Genomic DNA, 13,725 nt, shown 5'->3' with positions numbered 1-13,725 from the left:
TGCCCCAGGACCTGCCAGGCGCATGGGACTTGGAAACATGATATGACGGAGGGCTCCGTCAGCCTGCTGGGCCTGTCCTGTCCTGCCTGCCGCCATTGGAGGAGTGCACCCTCCTTTGTCCACGAAGAGAAACTTGAAGCATGTGCATCCTTGAAGGAGTGCTCACTACCCTGCCTGCAAGTCTTAGGCGATGTTAGTGTCCCTGACTGGAAGAGGACGAAACCAGAGTCTCTGTGTCAGCAGGCTTTTCCTGGGACCCCCACCCCCACAACCTCCCAATGCCAGGACTGGCTCACATCTTTCTTGAGCAGTGGAGACCCTGAAATAATACTGTGCCTGCAGCCCAGTGGGAGTTCTGGGGCACTGGGGCACTGCTGAAAGGCTGGGCACTGAGGCGGGCAGATAGTGACTTCCATGTGTTCGTGGCATTTGGTCCGAGCCTCACTAGGCCTCTCCACATGATACCCTTCTTGGCATGGACAGACAGGTGTTGAGCGGAGGCAGCCCCAGGAGCCCGCCTGCCCCACCCAGGAATGGCGTGAGGGTTAGCCTCGTGGCTCACAGCCTTGAGGTTGAGATGTAAAGAGCAGGCAAGATGTGTTCCCCCCACGTCAGCTGTGCAGTGGCCCATACCACCTCTGGGCTGGGTGCACACAGCATGGTCTGGAAGGGGCCTAAGGAGACCCTCTCCACACACTTGGTTTTGCCCCGGGGTGTGTCCAGGACAGGCCTCCCTCTCAGCCTGTGGGCTACCATTGTTCATCTGGGGATCTCTGGGGCCTGGGAAGGGCACTCCTTCTCCAGGGTCTCTTGGGCCTTGTGGGGGTGAGCCTTCGGGAACCCCAGTGCTCAGGGGAAGCTGCTCAGCCCCTGCTTCTTCTTTTTCAGACAGGGTCCAGGCCCAAGTCCTGTGAGGTTCCCGGAATCAAGTAAGTCAGCAGGGCCAACCCTGCATGTCCAAGGCTGCCAGGGCTGCTCAGACCACAGGGGCTTCGACCACTCACAAGGCTGCAAACCCGACATGAGGGCGGTGGCCATCCAGCAAGCCTCCTGCTCCTTGTAGGGCATTCTCCCACCCCCCACCCCACCCCCATCCCAAGTGAAGGTGCCCCCAACCCTCAGATACCCCATCCCCAGGCATCCCCTGTGTTCTACAGAGATCAGTTGCTTCCCTCTGGAAGTTCAGGCTACAGCATGGGCCAGCCGCTCCCCGACCCCCTGCCCCGCATAGCCTCAAGGGAGAACCCAGCTGCCCCAGAGCTCACCAACCCCCTCTGTCTGACCTCTCCCCAGTATCTTCCCATCTGCTGACCAGGAAAACACTACAGCCCTGATCCCCGCCACCCACAACACAGGGGGCTCCCTGCCTGACCTGACCAACATCCACTTCCCCTCACCCCTCCCGACCCCGCTGGACCCCGAGGAGCCCACCTTCCCCGCGCTCAGCAGCTCCAGCAGCACTGGCAACCTCGCCACCAACCTGACGCACCTGGGCATCGGCGGTGCCCCCCAGGGTAAGGCCAGTCAGGGGCACATCCTGCCCATGGAGCTCCTCGTCTAGTGAGGATGACACGTATGCTTGAAGGACGACTTAACAGGGTCACATCCCAAATGCCAGGCATGGAAGGGGGGAGGCAGAGCCTACCATGGGGGCCTGGCATCGCCTGGGAAAAGTGTCCCAGACGTGCACGGTCTGAAGAAAAACCCTGGGGTGGAGGGCTCGCGGTGCCCCCAAGGCTCAGGTGGTGTTTCCCAAGGTTTGTTAGGGGCTTCAGAAGGACCGGTTAAACTCAGAACGTTTGGAGGGGAGTCCTCAAGGGTTTGATCCAACTGGAGTGGGCCAGGCTTGCTCCCTGCTTCCCTCACCCCCAGCCCCTTGCCAAGAGACAGGACCTGACCTCATACCCCCTAGTACCCTCCCCACTTCTTCCTGGGTGTCCCTTGGGACATCCCCTTGATGACCCCTGCTCATCTCAGTATCTCCTGATACTGCCTCAACTCTGTTCCTCCTGGAGATTAACCCTGTCCCTCTACGAACCTGACCAAGAACCGTGGAGGATGCCTCCTTGATTCTTCTCTGCTCTCCATGCCCTGACCCGTCAGGACAACCTGGGTTGGATAGTCCCCACCACTGACATAGTCTCTCACGAGCCCCCAGCCTCTTTGCCACCCAGAATGGGTGTCAGCTCCCTGCCCTGTGCCCAGAACCTAGCATGCCCCGCACCAGCCCCCAGGTCACCCACCGGTCTGCCTTGTGTCGTCCACCCTGCCCCGCCCCTCCCTGCTTTAGCAGATGAGCTTCCCTTAAGGCCTTTGCACATGCCATCCCTCTTCGGCAGTCTCCTTTTCCTCCAGTCCCCTTGGGACCCCTCATCTGCCCAGCCCAGTCTACCCCTCTCTCTAGCAGGGTTCCCAGGTTCCTAGACTCAACCTGCTGCTTTTGAGTCATGTTGCTCCTGTCTGTTTCCAGGCCAGATACCCACCTCCTCATCTCTACTCTGCACTCACACTGGCTGTGCAGTGTGTGAATTCACACCTCAGAGAGGAGTTGGGATGGGCAGAGGGCCACAGGACCTCTGTGGGTCTGCACACGTCAGGACTCAGCAGCCAAGGGTCTCTACCTTGCCTCACCCCTAGGCCCCAGAGAGCCACAGAGCTACTGTGCCTTTTCCCGCTCACCCCACTCCAGGTGGTGGCAGTACTATAAAGCGTTTGAGAGCGTCTAAGTCAGTGTAGTGTTTGCTCTGGCTGCTGGGGAAACAGGCTGTCAGATCAGGGCAGTAGCACCTAGTCAGGGCAACTGGAGAGTTCAAGGCAGAATTGGCAGCTGGTCAGTGGGGAGTGAAGAATGTGGAGCCTTTGACTTTGGTGCCAGGACGGCTGGGGCAGTGGCAGGGGCGCTGAGGATGGAGCCCCTGTCCTCAGGATTTCAGACGAGAAGATGGAGCCAGAACAGTGGGCAGGGGAGCAGGCTCCCAGCCCAGCAGCGTCGAGACTCCTCTCTCTTTCACATGCCTGGCCCCATTCCCACTGGCCCAGAGAACAAAACGAACAGACTCAAGGAGCCTGAGACCCACAGCCCCCCGGCCATGGTGGGGTGGGACTACGGGTACACACACAAACACACACGTGCAAAGTAAGGGATCAGAAGGTTGGCTCTGGGAGCCCCTTGTGTAGATGCTGCTGTTTATAGGCCCCCGTTTTCTTGACGCAGCCTCCAGCCCTTCCACCCGAGGGTCCTTGGCAGCCCCCCAGCACATGCCTCCCTGGGAGCCGTGCACCTCCAGCCTGCACCCAGTCTAAACAAAGAGCAGGAAAATGCAACACATGTGAAAACCATAGGCGTGGGAAGGAGCAGACCCCCGAGCGTGGGGCCCAGACCCGGGCCGCCTGGCTCAGAGCACTAGCCATAATGTCTGACATGTGTTCTGTTTGCGAACCTGCCGCTCCAGCAGCCCGCCTGGCAGGGCCGTAGCTTTCCAGGCGCGTTTTAAGTCAAGCTGAGCTGCCAACCCCTGGCACACATAGAGATCGCCCCCACCCCTGGCACGCCTGTTTATCAGAAAGCAAACCTCTGAGGAGGAGGAGGAAGGCCTCAGATTGGGGGACAATGGCCCCTCTTGTCTGCTTCCCTGGAGCCTGGAGGAGGGGAGACCCCATCCTTCTTCCTGGCAGAGCTTGGCGCCAGCAGCCCTGAACGGGGGGTTCTGTGCCTTGGGCAGTCCCTGCCACCTGGCAGCCCTCCTTACCCACCCTGACTTCCCTTCCTGCTGGCCCCTTGCCTTTCTCAAAGGCACTGTAGACTTCCAGGAGGAATTCAACATCAAGGTGTCCATCCGCTTCTCTGGCCCAACTGGACTCTCCAAAGTGGTAGTTGCTCCTTAAAGCCCAACAGAGAAGATTAAAACAACTTTGTGTTTGAGTCTACCCCACTGGTGAAGTGTGCCTGGCCCTAGCCCTTGTGGTACTTTGAATTGATCTTTAAACATGAAAAATGGTTTCTGGCTTCCCTTGAAGGTATGGAAGGCCCAAGTGGTGGGCACAGGCCCTGAGCCTCTAGTTGGCGGAGAACTCCCGTGTGCTGCTCCCTGCCCCCTGTTGCCCACACCACGCCTTGTTCCTGGCATTGCCTCCGCTGGTTGCCAGCATTCGGTCCCCGGGTCCCTAGTGTTCTGGGCCATGAGGCTGTATACTCTCAAGGCAGACGCAGGACTGACCCAGAGTCCTGACCGTGCGTGTACTACCAGTGGGTGCTGTTCACATTCCCACCCAGTCCTCTCTTGACCCAGCTGTGTCTGTAGCAGCCTGATTCTGGACCACAGTCTGCAGAAATGGGCCCTGGGGCTCAGTACAAGGTGCCAAGGTCCCCAATTCCTACCACATGGTGCTCAGCCAATCGGGATGGCCACCAGGGCATCCAAGGGGAAGAGCAGGTGTGAGCAGGCCCGCCTGACCCAGATAATACATCCTTGCAAGTAGCTGCCCTGTGGAGAGGAAGGGTGCCCCGCCTACTTCTCTTGGGATATTTTGATTGATTGTGCTCCCACCTGCCATGAACCCACATCTGACCTGCTGGAACAAGGTTGAACTGGTACTTTTGGCAGGATTCCTTCACCCTACCCCACCCACTCTGGTGAGCCGGTGTCTTAACCCAGCCTTGCCTGCAAGCTAGGTCTTCAGAGACCTCACTAGGGTCTCTGGGTGAACTCAGGAGGATTCTTATCTCCATCTCCAAAACAAGCAGACAAAGTTGGGGAATCAGGCCAGTGCCCAGGGCTCTGCCAGCATAGAGCAGAGCATGCTTTCATCCTTGTGTGGTGCCCCAGGATGACCCAGCAGCCCCCTGCTGCTGCCCCTCTGAACTTGGCTTCCTTTATCTCTTTCAGCACAGAGGGGTTCAGCTATCCGATTGTTCCCGCATTGCAGGAGCTCCATCAGGAAGGAGTGTGTTAGAAGATATAAAAAGCCCCTGAATTTGCAGCTAGGGTGGCCTTGCTGGGTGGCTCCAACATGGGGAGTGGACAAGGAAAGACATGGGTACAAGGTGGGGGAGGGGCTGGCAGGCACAGCTTGGGGCACAAAAGTTCTGGCCAGTTATGGAAGGTACACAGTCTTCAAAGAAGGGTGAGGAGAACAAGGGGATGATAAGAGGAAACCTTAGCGTTGGGCAAGACCAACTTGTATGGCCAACGAAAACCAAGCCCTTAGATAAAAATGGAATTAATTGTCTCCTGAAACCAGGAAGCATTTGTAGGACTGGATTGGATCTGTGTTCTCTCTCCCCTCAGTTCCTGATTCTCTGTGGGCCCTTGGTTCCAGGACACACTCTCTCCCAGGCCTGGTTCACTCCTCCCTACCTGGAGTTCCAGCAGAATTCCTGGGACACACTTTCACTGGACCAAACCACTCTAATCACGTGATCTCCTGGGGCCAGTGGCTCAGAGACTGATTGTCAGGCGCAGAGGACATTACTAGAAAGACGGATGGCAGGGGTCTTTAGGGAATGGGCGGGAGGGTAGAGCAGGAGGGAGCCCTGTGTCAGGGGTGCCCACTGCCTCATCAGCGTGACGGGGTCCTCCCTCCCTTGCAGGGATGAGCACGCCGGGCGCCTCTCCACAGCACCGGCCGGCCGGCGTGAGCCCGCTGTCCCTAAGCTCAGAGGCCAGGAGGCCACAGGCACAGCAGGTGTCGCCCAGCCTCTCCCCGCTGTCGCCCATCACTCAGGTTTGAGGGCTGGTGGGTGGGGGTCGCCCTTGCTTCTTCCAGGGCACAAAGCCCTGAAAACTTGGCCAGGTGTTAAAACATTCTCTTTGTTGTTAAATTCTCCAACCGGAGCTGCACCATGGATGGCCACTGGCTCGTCTGTCCCTGTGCTTGGATTCGATTCGTGGCCACTGTCTCTCCCTCCCGGCCCTGGTTCAGGTTCCCTAATAAACTGTTTAGAGAGGCGCTTTTTGTTTTTGTTTTCCAACTTGCCACATTCACTCTGCCTTTCGGCCATCTGTGTGTCTCAGGACCAGTCCATTTCATGTAGGTTGCCCGGCCTGCTGCCGACCGACTTTCCTTGCATGCCACCCATTTTGTTTCTCTGTCAAGTCAATAGTGGTATTCCCACTTTCCTTGAAAGTTTAGTTATTTGAGTATTTTTACTTTGTCGGTCTAGGCTCATACATGAGTTAGGAAGTGTTCCCTCTTCTATTTTTTTGAAGTCTGAGAAGCATATTAATTCTTCAGGTGTTTGGGGGAAATTGCCCGTGAAACTAACACAGTCATGGCTTATTTCAGTGGATGGTTTTTATTACTGATTCCATCTCCTTACATTGATACAGGTCTGTTCAGATTTTCTTTCTCCTCTTGGGTCAGTTTTGGTAGTTTGTGTGTTTCTAAAGTCTGACCTTTTTTTTAATGCCTACTGGATAATGGTTTTCATTGTTTGTCTACCATAACTAAGATGGCATGTGTCCCTGGAACTCTCCCATGCCCTCCGGAGCCCATTCTGGACCCCCCCCCCCTCTGTGTGTCTGTCTGCTTCCCAGGTGTTGTGTTCAGATGGGGAACCAACCAGAGTCTTGGTGGCTCCTGGTGGCACCCCATGGCTTCCTGATATATCCCATTTTCCTCAGGACAGGGACCCTGCCTACCCCCCAGGGGCCCTGTGTACAGACACCCAGCTTTGGAGACTTCCTTCCTGTTATTTCCCTCTTTCCAACTAAGAGGCCCAAGCAGGTCATTACGGAGTGGCACACCAGTGACTCTGGGCCGGGCTTTCGAGTGGTGGGAGGAGGTTCCTTCCTCCCACCCCCAGCCCCAGGACACCAGGAGGGTGCTGAATGCCTCAAGTCAGGGCCCTCCAACTCAGTGGGGTCCTCAAGCCGCAGCGAGTATGGAGGGTGGTACCTGCAGTTCTGCATGTGGCGGGGCGAAGGCAGGCTCGTTGGGTATCAGACGCACCCACTGGGTTAGCCATCAGGGCCCCACCCAGCTGCAGCCTAACCCTTCGTGCCCCCCACCCAAGTCCCTCCTTTCCCCACAGGCCGTGGCCATGGATGCCCTGTCTCTGGAGCAGCAGCTGCCCTACGCCTTCTTCACCCAGGCGGGCTCCCAGCAGCCGCCCCCGCAACCCCAGCCCCCACCACCACCACCACCCGCATCCCAGCAGCAGCCACCCCCACCATCCCCACAGGTGCCCGTGGGGCTTCCCCCGGGTGGCCCCCTGATGCCGAGTGCCAGCCTGACACGGGGACCCCAGCTACCCCCGCTTGTGGTCACGGTACCGCCCTCTCTCCCTCAGTCACCCCCAGAGAACCCAGGCCAGCCACAGATGGGGATCGACATCACCTCGGTAAGCTCAGGATGGGGTCCCGAAGGGCCCTACTGGGGGACTTCTGTAAGAGGACTTTGGGGACTGCGGAGGCCCCATTGGGTCCATTTGAGGGATGGTCAAGGCTTCATACTGCCTCAAATTCAAGGCCCACTTGGCCAGGGGTTGGTGCCGAAGCACACACTGCTTGGGATAGAACCTCAATGGGCGTTCCCTCAAACTCTCAGCCCTAGATTGTCACCCCTGCACAGATTGGGAGGCTGATGCCCAGGCAGACTTCACCCCTCCTGCCCCTGCTGCCCCTTCTGCCCCTTCTTCAGTCCTTTCTGTCTAGAAGGGCTTCCTTGGGGGCTAGGAGAGCGTAGGGCTGCCAGCCTCTGGGGAACAGTTTCTGGAGCACAGTTGAACGTGGCGGGTGAAGGATGAGGTGGAGGTTCACACAACACAGCCCCCCAGGCCAAGGCCTGGACTCCGGCCTCAGAGCACGCTGCCCAGGAGCAGGATCAGGTAGCAAGTGGTGGGTTTTGGTTTCCATACCCTCAGACCCTCCAGCTGCTCAGGCTGTCACCCAGATTGCCCTGGCAGGTAGTTACAGCTGCCTTTGGCCACATCCAGAGGAGTAAGGGCCCATGTTTAGGCACAGCAAGCCTCTGCTCTCAGCCTTTGGCTGCCAGCCCCAGGACAGTGCCATCAGAACATCCTGTGCTCTGCTGAGAGCAGTCCCCCCACCCCCCAGCTGGATGGGGCAGGGGTGCTGCAACAGGTAGAGGCCTGCCTTTCTGAGCTGCTGTGAGTCCTGGCAGGGCAGGCCCCAGGGGCCCCCTCAGATGTGAAGGCACTCAAGCCTTTTGTGTGATAGCAGCTCTGACTGGGGTGGGGTGCCTTCTTGGGGCACCCAGTTCTCTGGTGCCCTTCAACAGTGGGCAGAGCTGGTCTGATGCTAGTGCCACATAATGCCCGGGCTAGGTGCACAGACTGCCCCTTCCCGGGCCCTCCAGGGAAAGGGCATCCCTACAGATGGCTGGCTGCTATGGGAGACAGGCTCTCATAGCCACCCGTGAGCCACCCAGGTGGGAATGTCCCTGGTCACTTTCTAATTCTGGGAAGGCTGAGCTGGTCACTGCTGAGTGACCATGGAAGTGGGGGAGTGACCCCCACTTCCTCTCAAATGAGACCCCTGCCCCACACAACTTAGTGCCTATCCACAGTACTCAAAACAGGTGACTAAGGAAATGGGAGAGGCGGTGCACTTAGGAGCCTCAGTGCACAGGCTGAGGTCAGGCAGCAGACTCCAGAGAGACACTAAGGCTGGGCCGCCAGGGCCAGAGCAGGGCCAGAGCATGCCGAGTCCCATGCCCGTGGGGTCTGGTAAGAAACCCGAGCCCTGTACCCGCCAGGCAGAGAGACGATTGCCTCTCGGAGGTTTCAGGCAGGACTCTGAACCCTGTCCTGTGCCTTGGTGGCCTTCACAGTCACCTAGTTTTCCTTGGGGTGGGTGACATGTATAGTGTTTAGACTTAGAGGTGGGGGATGTGAGAGTAGGGAGCAGAAAACAGCACCCACCTGCCTCCCAGGGCCTTTTCTGCCCAGGTGTGTAAAGTGCACATGTGAGGCCATTTGCATACCTGTGTGGGTGGATGCATGCACCGTGGTCATGTGAGCATATGGCCAAGTGCAGCTGTGTGTGGTTTGTGTGTGCTTAGGTGGTGCACATGTGTTGCCACACGTTGGACATGTGTTATTTTGCACACATGTGGCTCCACATGAGGGATGCATGTGTACAGATGCACATGTATGTTTTCTGCACATGCACGTCGGTGGACGTGTATCTATTCAGGTGTGTGTGAGGGTGTATACAGGTGTATACAGCTGGGCCTTGTCCACTGTGTGTGTGTGTGTGTGTGCATATAGGGATGTGCCTTGTTGCACATGTGATATCACATGTGGGTGTACATGTGTGGCTTACATGTGCACACTGTGTGTGAGGAGTGTGCATGTGTGTAAGTTCAGACACTGCAGCCTGCTGACCCAAGGAAGATCCCCCTCACCTCTGACCATGCCCCTAACCTGGGGTGGATTACCTGCAGCCCTGGGCTCTGGAAGGACTCAGGAATCCTGCTTACCTGAGGAGTGGGGGCTTGGTGGGCTGGGGGGCGGGATGGTGGGCTCAGCAGGGAAGAGCGGCCCTGCCTGCGTCCTGACTCTCTGTCGCCGTAGGCCCCAGCTCTGCAGCAGTACCGCACGAGTGCTGGCTCCCCAGCCAACCAGTCTCCCACCTCTCCCGTCTCCAATCAAGGCTTCTCCCCTGGGAGCTCCCCGCAAGTAAGGGATGCGCCACCCCGCTCCATCGACTTTTATATTTCTTGTGCCACACGCCTCATCCATCCCATCTCGTCCATCCCATGGGGCAAGAGGAGAAGGTGCTGCCCCAGGACCCGGAGTCGCCAGCTCCTGTGCTGCTGTGCTCTGCCAGGCACTGGCCGGGCTGGGGGCTAGTGATGGCAGTGGGATGGGCTCGCCACCCTGTGGCTGGGATGCCCAGTGTGCCACTCAGCATCATCCCTGCTCCTGTCTGCTGCCACCAGGCCTCGAGCTGGAGGCTCCTGAGGTGGTGAGGAGCCCCCTGCTTTGGGGCAAACTGAGGTGAAGGCTGGCCCATGGTGAGGGCTCCAGCCTCTCAGCCCCTTTCTCTTCCTGCTGCCCCCTAAGAAGGTATGTCCCTCAGGTACCAGGCCTTTGGCCCAGGAAACTGCTTTGGGTGTCACTGGCCTTCCGGGATCCTTATTCCCACCCAAGATGGGCCACCGACAGGGCTTAACCATGTCCATCAGACAAGGGTTTATACTGTCATCAGCATGGTGAGACCTTGATCTCTGACACCCATGCGTGAGCACACTTACCCAGTTTCCTCAGACTTCCCTTCAGCCAGGCCTGGAGGTGCATTCCATCCAGAACCACCTGTCAGAAGAGTCCCTTTCCAGATACTCACTCTTGGAGCAGATCTTCCCTGGGACCCCACTGCCCCAGCCCAAAACCACCAAGCTGAGAAACCCCTCAGAGCCTCTGAATGCTCCAGGCCTGTGAGCTTTATCCTTAAACCAGGGTATAATGGTCAGTGGCGGAGCCATCCTTCCAGGCACGGCCCTCAGGAGTGATACTGGATGCCCTTGTCCCCGGGGACATGTCCCACTGTCCTTGTCTCCATAGGTCTTAGATGATGACTCCCAAGTTGGGGTCATCCCCAAGCCCTGCAGCTGTTCTCAGGAATCTCCCATGTCGCCTCTTCCACCACGGTCCTGCCAGCACATGGGCAACAGCCTCTCCCCAGAGGCAGGCTGGGACAGCGGCAGGGAGCTTTGTGGTCGGCTCAGCCAGATGTCTTCACATCGGTGCATCACTCTGGCGCTGGGCTTTTCGTAGTTCCTAAGAAGTGTGTGGTCTTGTTGTCCAGGCAGGCTGGACCTGTCCATGGTGGACAGTGCTGCCTGGGGCTATTCCCTTCTTGCTTGGAACGTGGGGCCAGGATTTAAGGGTTGAGCAGATTTCTCCAGAAGGGATTTCCCTGAACCTGGATGGGTTGGTACATCCTGAACAGAGTGTGTTGCTGTCTCAAGCCTGTGTACGTGTGTCTGTCCATCTATTTTGTGCTGGCTAGGGAGGGAGACAGCTCACTTAGGCTGTTGCTGTCTGACCCCAACTAGATGAGGGTTGGGGGCTCGCAGGGACTGCCTGTCAGGACTTTGACTGCTTATGGACCCCACAGGCCTCCCTGGCCCTGCTGCATGTCCCCCGGTTGTTCAGATTAGCCACCCCTCCCACCTGGCCTTGAATGGTCTTTTCTGCATCTGGGGCCTCTGGACAGCCAGGATGGGTTCTGTGTGCAATCTCACTCCTTCCTTTCTGAGCCTTTCCAGCAGACCCTCCTGGTAGCCTCACTAGAGAAATCTGAGCCTGGCATCTGCTACCTGTGCTGGGCCTCTCTGGGGCTAAGGCCATGGGGACGGGGTCAGGAGCCCCAGAACAGTCCTGCTGGGGCCCTTGGCTGAGCTCAGGGTGAAATTCACTCTCACTTGCCTCTGACCTCATGAGTGAAGCTAGCTACTGCCCTGCTCTACAGAATAAAGGTAGTGTCAGACATCCCTGGTCTGAAACTTCTGTCCCCAAGGTCTGCCCTGCCCACTGTTTACCCACTAATCGCCCAGGGGGGCTGGTGGGTCAGTAGTCAGCTCCTCAGAGATGGAGGTCCGAGACTGAAGTTTGATTGTTGGAGCATGCGGGGGCCTTCCTAGAACAGGGAACCCCAAGAAAGAAGGTCGTGGGTCTTGCACATGCACTGGGTTTCCTGGGGATAGCTGCAGAGGCCCCTATGAGCCATTGTGTCTCATAGAAGAAACAGGCCAGAGCACCCAGCCTCAGGGGACCACAGGGCTCAAGCCAGTGATGTGTCTCCCCAGGCTGGCGTCACTGGTGCAGCTTGCCAGAGCCCTCCTGTGACACATCACACATCCTCCAGGCTCCACCCTGCCATCTCCCCAGTAGGATAGCAGAAGCTGCCAGAGCTTCCAGCGTCTCCACCCCTGAGAGGGCCCCTAACCTGCCCCACTGGCCTTGGGTATGCAAATGTGGAGCCCCCCACCCCACTTCGGGCCCTGGGGCCTTGCAGACAGGCAGCTGCATGGGGACAGCAAACAGGCGACTTTCTTGTCTGTCCCCCTAACTTCTGTCCAACAGGAAAGTGAGGTTACTCACACTTGAACTATAAAGGAGATGGACTGGCACTCTGAAGGATGCTGGTACATGGCCCCCCCCAGGAGCAGGCGGTGGGATAAAAGTCATCATCCTGAGACTGGGGGATGCATACCTCTATCCTGAGTGTGTGGGTCCTTCCGGCGGCCCTGAGAGGGCCTCCCCTCCCCTCCTGGTCACAGGGCCCCCACCACAGCAGGCCTCTCTTCTGTCTGCAGCACTCCTCCACCCTGGGCGGCGTGTTTGGGGACTCGTACTATGAGCAGCAGCTGGCGGCCAGGCAGGCCAATGCTCTGTCCCATCAGGTGAGCGGGCGCTGCCGAAGACGCTCGCCAGGTCCCTGCCTGCCCTCAGGCTTGAGCTTTGCTTCTCGGCAACTCCCAGATAGCCAGGCTGTGGAAGCCCCACACCCTGGCAGGAGTGGCTTGCCTGGGCCTCTCCTGGCATCTGTGCCTGACCCACAGAACTGGGCTGAGGCAGGGGAAGGGTGGGTGGTGCACCCTGTAAGGACAGGTGGTGGCTGTCACAGTGGCACCTTACATGGGCTGTGTGCGTGGGTCTGCTGGGAGGTTGTGCTGGCTTAGCATGGAGGCTGGGGTCAGGGACCTGCGAGTGTGGGGGGTGGTGCTGCCTGGAGCTCATGACTCGCCCACCCACTCGTGCATTTGTCCATTCATCCAGCAAGCTCTGGGGTGGCCGTGTTTGGGCAGCTTTGGAGGGAGCAGGAGGGGCTCTTTAGGCAAAGGGGTACTGTCCAGCAGCCCCTGGGGCCCCTGAGCACCGGCGCCCCATGTCTCGGAGAGGAGGAGGGTCTGGCAGCTGTGGGCCGACAGCACCCAGGCGCCCCAGGGAGCTGGCAGGAGCAGGCTCAGCCGGCGGGTCTCAGGCCTGTGTGCTTACCTCTCAGCTGGAGCAGTTCAACATGCTGGAGAACGCCATCAGCTCCAGCAGCCTGTACAGCCCGGGCTCGACACTCAACTACTCACAGGCAGCCATGATGGGCCTCACGGGTAGCCACGGGAGCCTGCCGGACACACAGCCGCTTGGCTACCCGAGCCACAGCAGCATCCCCAACATCATCCTCACAGGTGAGGCACGGCGGTGTGTACTGGGAGGTGGGTTGTGGCTGCTGTGGGCCGCTCTCCACAACCCAAGCCTGGCAGCAGCAAATGGCCTCAGCCCAGGGAGGTGGAGCCCTGGCCCCAAAGGTGAGTGGTGATGGAGCTGAGGTAGGTGTCCCTGTCCTCTCTTCAGGCCCAAGGAGAACAGATACCTTCCCAATGCTGACTCTGCCCAGCTGCCTTACGCTTCAGGGGGCGTACACGGGACCCTGAACCAGGCGTACCATACCCGAGCACAAAGAGCAGGACAGAGCCGCTCCCTCACACAGCCTGGCACCCTCCTCTGGGTCCCTGGACCCAGTTAGCAGTATGCCGGGGACACAGGTGCTAGGGCTTGGGAACCTGCCTGTCAGGCTTATCCCATGCAGCCAGCAGACATGTGACAGCTCCACACACTGTGACAAATGCCCCTGAACAGCCCGGGCGGCCTGGCACCCATAGAGCCCACAGACTTTCTGGTGCCTCCTCCACCTCTTCTCTCCCAGAGATCCTGGGTTTTATAGAAGAAAGTGGTTTCCTGCTAACCCAGTTCTGTCA

At 58.5% G+C, this 13,725-nt stretch overlaps 1 protein-coding gene across 6 annotated transcripts in view; it reads left to right on the top strand.

Moving 5' to 3' along the window:
* The window catches only part of CRTC1 (CREB regulated transcription coactivator 1), a 63,247-nt gene that overhangs the window by 44,107 nt on the left and 5,415 nt on the right, over window positions 1–13,725 (top strand). For 2 of the 6 annotated variants that reach the window (XM_012729027.1, XM_012729026.1), the window contains 8 exons: window positions 889–929; window positions 1,294–1,514; window positions 5,591–5,724; window positions 7,034–7,183; window positions 7,292–7,342; window positions 9,539–9,643; window positions 12,286–12,372; window positions 12,975–13,155. In XM_012729027.1, coding sequence (XP_012584481.1) covers window positions 889–929; window positions 1,294–1,514; window positions 5,591–5,724; window positions 7,034–7,183; window positions 7,292–7,342; window positions 9,539–9,643; window positions 12,286–12,372; window positions 12,975–13,155 — 970 coding nt within the window. Of the gene's footprint in view, window positions 1–888; window positions 930–1,293; window positions 1,515–5,590; window positions 5,725–7,033; window positions 7,343–9,538; window positions 9,644–12,285; window positions 12,373–12,974; window positions 13,156–13,725 lie in introns of all 6 variants that reach the window. The other 4 variants (XM_004688602.2, XM_004688601.2, XM_012729028.1 and 1 more) reach the window with 3 other exon arrangements.

The sequence above is a fragment of the Condylura cristata genome, unplaced genomic scaffold (assembly GCF_000260355.1).
Source record: "Condylura cristata isolate star-nosed mole 26May11 unplaced genomic scaffold, ConCri1.0 scaffold00024, whole genome shotgun sequence".
Taxonomy (NCBI): domain Eukaryota; kingdom Metazoa; phylum Chordata; class Mammalia; order Eulipotyphla; family Talpidae; genus Condylura; species Condylura cristata.
The sequence above is the reverse complement of the archived record's forward strand: the minus strand, read 5'-3'. Positions and strand labels throughout refer to the sequence as shown.